We start from the raw sequence: 11,100 nt of genomic DNA, 5'->3' as shown, positions 1-11,100 counted from the left end.
GGCCGCGCGCGGAGGGATTGGGCCCGGCTGGTATTCTGATAAAGATATAAGCGGGGGGGGGGGGGGGGGAGGGGCCAAATGTACGCGTGTGTAGCCATGCTGTAAAGAGGTGTGTGAGACCGGTTTGGCATCCATGTACGCACGTAGTGGTTTGGCGTGTAAAGGGCTTGGGTGTCCTCTGATGTAGCATTGGTTTTTGTTGATGTAGTGTGTGGCCGATGCTCCGCTAGGCTGGGCGAGAAGATACACCTACCCTACCCCTCTGTGGTTAAAAGAATATTTGGGGGAGTTTGGGGGGGGGGGTGGAGGGTCTTTGGTGGGTGGGGTGCGGGTGATGTTCGGGCGGATGGGTGTGAGTGCAGGCGGTGTTTGGTGCCGGTGTACGTGATAGGTTTTCGAACCTTAGCTGTAACGGGGGGGCCCACACCATTCCTCTCGAAGCTTGGGCGTGGGCTTACTGATTGGCTGCTGCCTTGTTGGTTTTTGAAACCGTGCTCTTGTTTTTGTTGGCTATTTACTTTGGGTAGCAAGGTGTCGGGTTGCTGCCGTGTAGTTGGGTGCTGGCCGGGGAGCGGCTATAAGTTCTGATATATAGTGGATGATGGTTTCGCGAGTGATTGCACGAGTGAGGTGAAGTGGGGAGGAGGTGGTTGTGGTGGTAAGCTAAGAACGACTCGGAGGGTGGCTGCCAAGACGCGAGTGATACCCCATGATTCCCGCCATCCCATGGGGTCTACGACCACAACCTAATACAGCACACCTCTCACACCCCCCTACCTAACCTGGATTGCTTGATCTGAGCTAACTCCCTACCTAACATTGTACTAGCTGTTTATATTCCACCGCCCAGCACATACGGTGGGTTTACGCTGTCTGTCTGGCTCAGTGGGACTCGGAGAGAGAGTATTGTTATAACACTCTAATCTACCGCACCCTAATACCGGGAAACATTTATACTGCGAGCTACATTTCCGTCTCTAACTCCAACGCCGCAATTGCTAAGCCCCCCTACCTCTACTTCTACTTCTACTCCCACGACCTCTACTTGATCTACGTCGTCCAGAGCAAGCTTTCCTTGAAGCTGCAGCTCCGGCCTTGTGATAACATCGACCCTTTACCGGAAGCACGAACGACCGGACGACTGGCTAGACGTATCATTGGCCATCTAGCTAGATACACAGATGGGAGTAGCAATAGAAAGTACAGGAAAGGATGGGGTCAGTGGGCTATGGATGGATGCTTTTATTTTGGATAATGGAAGATACGAGACGAGAAGAGCAGCATGACATACATAGCGCGGCACAGCACAGCACAGCACAAGAAATAGGACAGGAGAAGATAAGAGACAGCCCATAGCAGCCCCCCATTGACGCGGCCAGGACACCGCCATCCAACGAAGAACAAGGAAGATACAAAAAAAAAGCGAACAAAAAAAAAAAAAAAAAAACCAAGGGGACAAAGCCACTAATTCCCCACCCCCCTCCTCCCCCTCGTCTTCTTCCCCTGCACCACCGTCTCCACCCCATCCTCCTCCTCCTCCTTCCCCTTCTCCAGCGCCTCCTCCAGCCCCCACGCCTCGCCATCATACCAGTCCTCGCCGTCACTCAGCGCAACCCCAACAACCTCCTCCACCTCGCCGCCGCCCAGATACTCGCGCGTCCCCTCCATCGCCCGGCACCACCCCCACACCCCCTTCCGCAACCGCTCCGCCCGCAGCAGCCCATCCCGCACCTTCCCCAGCCCGCGCAAGAACTCGTCCTGCCGCTGCACCGCCGTCGACAGCAGACACCGCGTGTCCTCCGCCTCCGCCGGCGGCAGCCCAAAGTCGCGGTCCACGGAATAATCCGGCGGGAAGAAGAATGCGTCGACCTCTGGCGCTGCTGCGGCGGCGGCGGCCGCCGCGGCAGGCGGGCTGCCGCCCGCGGCCTGCTGCGTCGACCGCGTCGTCATCCGCCGCGGCGGTGAGTCCGGAAGGATCTCTTCCATCTTGTACTCCTGCGTGGCGTCGGGGTCGTCGTCGGGCGGCGGCGCGGCATACTCCAGCGTGGCCGAGGACGCGCCGTTCTCCTGCTCCTGCTCCTGCTCCTGCTCGTGCTCGTGCTCGTCGGCGTCGGCGTCGGCCATGTCTGTATCGGCTTCGGTGGGCTTGGTGGCGGTGGAGGGGGAGGGCCCCGAGACGCTGCCGCGGGCAGAGTCGGCGTCGGGGGCGGGGCCGGCGAGTTCGCGGAGGAGCTGCTGGGTGCGCTCGCGCGCTTGGGAGAGGTAGTCTTCGTTGTCCCAGGTCATTTTTTCGAGGTTGACGTAGGGGTCGTCGCCGAGGAAGATGGTGAGCAGGTTTTTGAGCTTCATGGTGTGGGCGTGCTCTTCGCAGAGCTTGTCGAGCGATTGTTGGAGGAGCTCGTTGAGGGTTGTGGTGGTGTAGATGTGCGCGAGGGAGGGGTGGGAGGGGAGGTCTGCGGCGGATTCGAGGGGGGCGAGGATCTCTGTGGGGTGCGGGTTAGTGCTGTGTTCTGAGGTGGGGGGGGGGCGGTGGGCTTACTGTCGAGCTTGACCTCCGCATATGGATCGTCCTCGTCAACGCCGCTGCTATTCGAGTCGCTGGCATCGGAGTCTTCGCTGGCAGAGTCGCGGTCGGCGGCGCGGTGCCGGGCTTTACGGTTGCGCCAGATTATCTTGCGGCGTTTACTGAAGTACTCGATCTCCTAGGAACCGCACACACACCATGTTACATTCAGCACTGGGGGGAGTACGTTGTGGGCAGTTGGTTGGGACTGGGGACTGACCTCCTTGTAGGTACGCGGGCCCTTTGCGTCGTTGAGGGCGCCCTCGTGCACGAAGCGGGCCTTGCGCTTGAGCTTGCGGCCGCGGTTCGACGGGTACGCGATTGAGTCGTCTGATTCGGAGCCTGGTGGTTGGAGGAGAGGGGGGGAGCGTGTTAGAGGGGGATGGTGAGAGCAGCAGGAGGAGGAGGAGGAGGTGGGCTAGGAGGTGGGCGTACCATCGGATGTTTGGGCGAGGGCTCGCTTGAGTTCGCTGTGGGGGAGTGGGGGAAGGGTATGTCAGTCTCTCTCTTTCTCTCTGTTCTCGAAACCTCTGGCTGGGGAGCTCTCTGGCGGGCTGGTAGGGGGTGATGGATGGAGGGAGGGAGGGAGGTGAGAGCCTACATGATTGCGTTCAGGGTTTTCCGCTTATCTTGGGCGGCACTCATGGCGGTGCGTGTAGGGCCGGCTCAGTCAGGCAGACAGGCAGACAGACAGGCAGCAGACAGACAGGCAGCAGACAGACAGACAGACAGACAGGCAGGCAGACAGATGCAGGATGGGGTGGTGGATGTGTAGACAGCTTCCGTGCATGTAGAGTTGAGCTGCTTGTTGGGTTGTGTTTATCCCTCAGATCGATCCCTCTCTGCCCAGAGACCATCCAGCCAGTCCACGTGACGCAGGCAGGCAGGCACCGCTGTTACCAGATCTGGTTAGACACACACGCTAGCGATGCATGCTCACGGTAACGCGGGGGCGCAACACATCACGTCCCCGCCCCACTACGAGCTGTCGAGATGTCGAGATATCTCAATTGATAGACACCGCACACAGGCAGTGGATATCCACAGCTCTACAACCACCAGCAGCCACCAAGCCAATCCAGTCCCAATTAACTACATCATACATCTACACATAACTACCACCTAGCAGCCCACTTGTCCGGGAGCACCAGCTTCACGGCCCGCCAGCTACATAGCTCCAGCCATGGACGCCTACCCCCCCGAACTAGTCACGCACGAGACGCCCCTGCTCATCGTGTCGGGCCTGGGCTCCCCCGAGCGCCACTCGCCGCCAGCCACCTACCCGCAGCTCGAGCAGAACGGCTCGCTGGTCGCCTGTGCCGTCGCGCCCGTCACCACGCCCGCCGGAGAGCTGCTGCTCGACTGCTTCCTCAAGACCGACTGCTCGGGCATCTGGGCTGCCCGGCCCACGGAGCGCCAGAAGCCGCAGGCACCGGCGTGGAGGATCAGGGCTGTGGGGAGGGTGTGTATATAGCGCTGCTCTTTTCTTGTCCCGGTAGTTGGCTGCTGTGGTGGTGGTGGAGGGAGAGAAGAGGGTCAAGGATCGACTGTGCTGACAAGGATTCCCCCCCCCCCGGTGCAGGACTACACGCTCCCGCCGCGCAAAGCCAGCCCGCCCGCCGACGAGCACTTCGCCACGCCGCTCGAGGGCCCGCCCACGCGCATCCACGCGCTGCACTCGCCGCTCTCGCCGCTCTCGCCCTCCGCGCCGCTCTACCCCGACGGCGTGCTCACGCCGCTCTGGCTGCGCAAGCACCAGGCGCTGCTGCCCGCCGCCTTCTGCGCCGCCTACGAGCTGTACACCGACACCAACGACGGCCCGCTGCAGAACCAGCACGACAACGCGCTCATCGCCGCCATCAACCACCAGAAGCGCTTCTTCGCGCCGCCGGGCTCCTCCCCCGCGGCAATCAGCAGCGACGACATCCGGTCGCCCGCCTTCCGCAGCCGCTTCGTCGTCGCGCTGCTCTCGGAGAAGAGCATCCTCTCGTCGCCGCGCATCGACGAGCGCCTGAGCTACATCAAGCGCAGCACGGGCCTGGTCCCCGGCATCACGTTCTTCTTCCTCCCCGCGCACTCGTCGCCCGTCGAGGTGCACCAGTTCGTGGCCACCCTCCTCACCACGCTCCACCCGCACGCAATCGACTACTACCGCGAGCTCTCAAAACACACCCGCCGCAAGCGCAACCGCGGCTCCGTCCCGCCGCCCACCGTCCCCTCCTCGCGCGCCCTCTCCCTGCACGCCTGGTCCCTCCGCTACGAGCTCAAGCTCGCCGTCTTCGCCGAGTTCCGCCAGGAGCTCGACGTGGCAGCACGCAGCTACGAGGCCGCCTACGAAAAGCTCTTCTCGGAGGTCTTCGAGACCACAACCTCCTGGAGCGAGCGCTGGACCGAGGCCCGCCTCCTCGCCGACACGCTCACGCTGCGCATCGTGCGCTGCCACCTCTGGAACGAGCAGTACACGGCCGCCAAGCGCCGCTGGGGCCTGCATGTGGCGCAGATGGCGGCCGTGCTGGACCGCAAGGGGCTGGGCACGGAGACGTATGGGTTTTCCGCGTGGATGGCGCGGTGGAACCGATGCCTTGCGGAGCTGCTGCAGGCCGCGAGCCTGCCCGTGTTGGCGCCGGTCGTGCCGCCGGCCCGCGGGTCCCTGCTGGATGTGGACGGCGTGCGCGAGGCGCAGGCGCTGTATGTCGGCGGCGAGAAGGGGGCGGCGTCGGTGGGCGGCGTCGGCGAGCGCATGGGGGCCGCCGACTACCTGCACCATCCGGGGTTCTACTACCTCGCTGCCGCGGAGCATCTGGGGGAGCGGGCGCGGCGGGGCAAGCGCGTGAGCGTCGGCGCGAAGGAGAGTAGCTATGATACGTATCTGTGTCTTCCGCCGTCGGAGGAGGTGGCGTGGGAGGGCGAGGGCCCGCGGATCGCGCTGCTGGGGCTGGCGCGGCGGGAGTTTGAGGCAAGGGGACAGCGGCGCATGGCGTGTGGGGTGCTGTATAGTGTTGCGAAGCTGCGGATGGCCGCGGCGGGGCGGAGCGGCAAGGGGTGGGGGGAGGCGCTGAAGGATTTGAGGGCGGCGGCCGGGGTGTATCGGCGCGAGGGGTGGTGGGAGGTGCTGGAGGAGGTGCTGTGGGGGGTGGTGGAGTGTGGGAGGAATAGTGGCGATGGGGGGAGCGTGGTGGTGGCGGGGTTGGAGCTGCTGTGTGGGGAGGTGTTTAGAGAGAGGAGGGGGTGGAGGTATGATCTGGGGCAGTGTCTGGCTGGCATTGAGGCGGTGAAGGTGCGGCCGACGATGGTGGTGAGGGGGGGGGATGTTGTGAGCTTTTGTATATCTCTCTCTCTCTTGTGCTTGCTCTTGTTCATTTTCATAAGTCCTTTTCTTCCCGCAAGTATAACAAGAGCCACGGCTAACCCCCCCCACTCGCAGTGACCGCAACCTACACCTTCTCCACCCCCAAAGTGCACGTCGGCGACCTCATCACCTCCCAGCTCTCCATCACCTCCACCGCCCACCCCTCCTCCACGCCCATCACCTTCACCGAACTCAAGCTCACCTTCGAAGGGCCCCTAAAGCCCATCCACTTACACCACTCCTCGTCCTGCGTCCCTCCACCCACCACCACAACCAGCACAGTAACAAAACTCGACCTCAAAAACAAGCTCACGGAGCAGCACCCCACCCCCGACGCACCCTCGTTCCTGACCGCCGACACAGACCTGACCCTCGCCCCCGGCGAAACCAAGGTCTTTGAGCTGGCCGCCGTCCTGCGTGAGGCCGGCGACGCGAAGGCTGTCTGCGCGACGTTCGGGTTCGTGTCGGACGGATTTGAGCTCGACTTTATGATCATGCTTGAGGCGGACGAGGAGGAGGGGGGCGTGCATGTTCTGCCGAGCGCTGCCGCGCGGCGGCGCCAGGTCACGGCGAATGGAGGGAGTGGGGCGTGGTGGATCGAGGCGCCTGCTGATAAGAAGGCTGGTGGGGAGGGGGAGGGGGTGGTAGAGTTGAGGAGGAAGCCGCTGAGGGCGGTGGAGCCGGGGAGGGTCGAGATATTGCCGAGGCCGCCGAAGATGGATGTGACGGCGCGCAGCGCGGTCGTGGGCGATGTGTATGTGAATGAGATTGTGAGGATTGAGTTTGGCGCGTGTAATGGGGAGGACGAGGAGGCGGTTGTTGGGGTTGAGGTTAAGATTTTGGGGTGGCCCGGGGAAGAGCGTAAGTTTTTTCGGTTTCTGTCGTTGTGATCATTTCCGGCGCGAGTGATGGGGTGTGATTGGCTGTAGCATACTGATCTTGGACTCTGTCTGCAGCACCAAAGATAACCTGGCTCTCCCCCGACTCCGCCACCGCCGAACAGCTCGCCACAACCGCGCACTACCCCCTCGGCCGCCTGCCGCCTGGCGCCTCCGCAAAGCGTACCTTCACCTTCCCCTCGCCCTCCGTCCCCGCCGACTGCGCCATCGAGATCACAGCGCACTACCACCTCGTCTCCGACCCCGAGACCCCCATCTCCAAGCCCGTCGTCGCCGAAATGCCCGTCATCAACCCCTTCCGCACCAGCTTCGACTTCTCGCCGCGCGTGCACCCGGCCCCGTGGCCCGACTACTTCTCGCTCCCCGACGACCTGGCCCCGGACAAGCCGCTGGGAATAACGCAGCGCTGGGCCCTCACCGTCACTATCGCCGCGCAGGGCGAGGGCACGCTGCACCTCACTGACTGGGCACTGCCCATCCATGCGGTGTCTGGCGGCATCGTTGCGACCGTTGTTGCTGACACCGTCGACCCCCCAGTGCAGAAAGACCTGAATAGTGGGGCGCCGGCGACGCTCACGTTCTTGCTCGACGTGCAGAAGCTGTCGCTTGAAGACCGGCGCGCGGCGAGCGCGGATGTGGCGCTGCAGCTGAGCTGGCGGAGGACTGACACGGCGCCGGAGTGGCCGGAGGTCACGAACACCACTGTTCTGCCGGTGCCGCGGCTGCCGGTGCCCGGGAGCGAGCCGCGGGTGCTGGCCGCCGTTGTGTCGGCCCCCGCGCCCGTGTCGCCAGTCGTGTCGGACGACGAGGCGCCGCAGCGGGTGGGCGGCAGGGCGCGGGCACGGACGACGTCGAGCCTGATCCCGACGCCGGCGGCGGGCGAGGCGGATGTGCCCGGGGTGCTGCACCTCCAGTATGTGCTTGAGAACCCGACGAACTATTTTTTGACGTTTAGCGTGGTGATGGAGGCGAGTGAAGGGTTTGCGTTCAGTGGGCCGAAGCAGACGGTTGTGCAGGTGCTGCCGGTGGCGAGGGTGGCGCTGGGGTATCGGCTGTTTGTGTATCGCGCTGATGCGGCGGCGATGGGGGTGAAGGAGGAGGGGAAGGAGGGGAAGGAGGGGAAAGAGGGGAAGGGGAAGGGGGGGGAGAGGAGGGGGGGGGAGAGGGGCGTGTGGGTGAGGCCTGCGTTGAGGGTTGTGGATCGATATTTTAATAAGACGCTGAGGGTGAGTCCGGGGAGTGAGGGCGTGGGGATGGATAAGAATGGGGTTATGGTGTGGGTGCCGACTGGGGAGGTGGAGGAGGGGGGGAAGGTGGTGGAGGGGGTGGTGTAGATAATTTTAGTGGTGGTAGTAGCAGTAGTAGTTAGGGGAGAAGTAGGTATAGCGCAATAGAGAGCGTGATTCTGTGTTTTTCGTTGAGGTGGTACTTGTGCTGTGTAGAGAGGTAATTGTGATATCAAGATGTTGGCTGTGTCCTGTGTAGTGGTTAGATGCTCTGGCTTGTGATGAGATGAGTGGGATATCCCATCTGAACCCCTCGTCCTGTTGTGTTCAAGAGGCTGGTTTATCATTACCTTGACAATATCAATATTACAGAGAAACCTATCATAATTCCACCCTCTCGAAATTCCATCCCTACGATACTTCTAACAAAGTTCGGTCACCGTAGGGGTGGAATTATGGTAAGTTTTACTCTAAATCAGATGCATCGTCCTATCGTCCGCGGCAGGGATATATAGGACTATATCATTTCCCCTAGTTATGCAGATGTAATCATGGTACATCACTCGGCCTTGGCACGAGACTGGATTACATGTAGTATAGCCCGACTAGCTGCTAGTGCTATCTTGTTGTTGTCGCTGTTACGTCCCGAACGCCGAGATGTAGCTAAGCGCGAGGCCGTTTGGCACAGCTGTAGTGAACCCATTCCAGAAACGATATTGTTCGTGTTGAAGCTGGGTTATCGTGGCTCTGCCCAGACCGGCCAGGTCAGGATAGGCTGAGATAACAGCAGCAGCTTAGCAGCTCAAGACTCAAACTGGCAATCCAGGTACCCATCTAGGTGACCATACACACGTGCACACAGAAGACACCTGGCTCTATAGTCAAAGAGTCCGCCTAGCCATGGCGTTATCAATGCTCCTCTATGGGTCTTGAGTTCTTTCTTCTCTCGTGGCACAGAAGACTGCAATTCAGCGTGTAGAGCTTTCTTCCACTTTGACATCATGGCGATTGACCCCTTTGTTCTTCGTGGTGATATTAAACACCCTCTCACCAATTGCAGTCTTCATTTGGATCTTAAGAAGAGGTCGATATCCAGCAGTTGTAGCAAAATAAGCATCCCACGCTGCTCGTGGACATGGTATATATAGCGCCAACCTGTACCTAGTAGGTTAGGAGGCACCCGCGCCGTAGCTCATCTTCCCGGTGCCGTAGCGCCCCGCGGGGGGGGGGGGGGGGGGGGGAGGGGAGGTGAGATCATATCATGCTGTGTTTAGGGGGTCGTTCAGGGTGGTAAGGGCACACTAAGGCTTAGGGTGCTCTGGTTGTAGCTTGGATACTGTGTGTCGGCTTGGATAAGTACTATATGCTTGGCCTGTGGCTATCTGGGAATATGAGGGGTATGTAGGGAATTAGCCACCCTTGCAGTGCAGTGTTTTTGCATACATGTATATACTAGATCTGTGGTAGTGACTATGAAAGTCGTTGCAATTGGGAACATCGATCGTCTACATGGCACGAAATAGAAAAAGAGGCGTCGTGAAAGTCATCACGGTATACAGACCAGAAGTACGCACGTATGAATACTACGCAAGATCATCCAGAGCGGTCCAAAATCACCAGTAATATTTTTGAAGAAAAACAAAACAAAACAATGAGTTGGTTGGTAGTTGTTCTGTACAATAGAAGATTTACGTGCCCTGGTACATGCAGTAGTACCAGGTATATATAGGACTGCTCTTTCCCAGAAGGCTATTCTACGTATGTATCGATCCCCTACGATTTCAATATGTTTTTTTTTTTTTTTTTTTTGTAGCTTTATTTATACTTGCATTTCTCGCTAAGAGGGCTTGGCATATTGCAATATTTAGCGGAATAAACACTCAACTGACTTAAGCAGCTGGATGACCATCATCAGGATAAGGGCAATAAGTATAGCTACAGGTTCACTATCACGCCCATGCTAATAGTGGTCGTCCTGGGCGTTTTGGATAAACTTCTGTTTCAAAGAGGGTGTGGTAACATATATTTGATGGGCGAAATGACATGCCGGCCCGGCTCAAAGTTCTAAATCTTCGTCCGATAAAAAATGAGGATGTAGATAGCTCCTACCCCACATCATGCAAAACCAAGATTAAAGATGAGACCCTTCGATCCCGCGCGCGTCTCAACGCCGCCGTCGTCATCACACTGACTACTCTACTAACTACCGTGTACTTTAGAGAACGGAGTGTCGGTATTATCATCTCACCCAGAAAGTGTACCTACTTGCCCACGCCTTAAGTTGTCGGCAGTATTCCAGGAGCACAGACATCGGTCAAATCACAAAGGGATTTGAACGCGCCACGCTCGAGCAAAGTGTTTGGTTCCTGTCCGACCAATTAATACTCGCTGCCCTTATCATTGGCTGTCCTCTTGAATTCTAGAAACCAGTGCAAGAGAGTGCTTTACTGAGGCATGATCACTGTGGTCTAGTCTGTTGGTCTACCATCATGAGAGACCACGATCCCCTTTCCATCTGGTCTCATATCGCAAAAGCGAAGTACTTACTCTAGTTATAATGATTGGAAATGATTAAGGATAAACAATCCCAAGGCTTGGCACATACACGGCCCGTTGGTTGCTAGCGCCGCGCCTAGTTTTAGAAGCCTTTATTCACCACCAATCACTCGCCCAACGAACCCTAACCCAACCAACCACCGCTATCGTATCACGTCACGTGCCGTGTCCAACCCCAACCCCCTCCCCGCACGTCAACGTGCGAAAATAGAGTAAACCACCTCCACCACCGAATGGAGTAGACTAGAGCACTCCTCCCACCACACACCACCGGCCTGCACTCGTTGCATTGCATATCTGTCTGCTGACGCTGCGCGGCGCTTCGAGCTCCCCCTCCTCCCCCCCTCCCCCGGCCGAGGGTGTGTGTGGAAAAGCTGAGGCTGAACCTGAATCACATCATCTGAAAAGAAGGAAACTGGGTCGCCTCTAGAGTGGACAGCCAGATAGAGTGGATAGGTGAAGCATTATAATCATTATGTAGGAGTGCGGAATAGTAGGTACCTACAT

The 11,100-nt window shown here is 59.2% G+C and overlaps 2 protein-coding genes across 2 annotated transcripts; one reads left to right on the top strand and one right to left on the bottom strand.

Annotated features, from left to right (window-relative positions):
• Positions 1 to 1,464: 1,464 nt before the first annotated feature.
• H6S33_007343 (uncharacterized protein) lies at positions 1,465 to 3,208 on the bottom strand (the record flags this gene model as incomplete). Its single annotated transcript, XM_044839013.1, has 5 exons — positions 1,465 to 2,483; positions 2,540 to 2,702; positions 2,784 to 2,905; positions 2,999 to 3,033; positions 3,165 to 3,208. The coding sequence occupies 5 exons, from the start codon at positions 3,206 to 3,208 to the stop codon at positions 1,465 to 1,467; spliced, it is 1,383 nt and encodes a 460-aa protein (XP_044688879.1).
• Positions 3,209 to 3,746: 538 nt separating this feature from the next.
• On the top strand, positions 3,747 to 8,145 carry H6S33_007342 (uncharacterized protein; the record flags this gene model as incomplete). Its single annotated transcript, XM_044839012.1, has 4 exons — positions 3,747 to 4,025; positions 4,146 to 5,886; positions 5,988 to 6,773; positions 6,869 to 8,145. 4 exons carry the CDS (start codon positions 3,747 to 3,749, stop codon positions 8,143 to 8,145), a joined length of 4,083 nt encoding a protein of 1,360 aa, XP_044688878.1.
• Positions 8,146 to 11,100: the final 2,955 nt, after the last annotated feature.

The sequence above is a fragment of the Morchella sextelata genome (assembly GCF_020137385.1).
Source record: "Morchella sextelata strain SCLS chromosome Unknown scls_23, whole genome shotgun sequence".
NCBI lineage: Eukaryota > Fungi > Ascomycota > Pezizomycetes > Pezizales > Morchellaceae > Morchella > Morchella sextelata.
The sequence above is the reverse complement of the archived record's forward strand: the minus strand, read 5'-3'. Positions and strand labels throughout refer to the sequence as shown.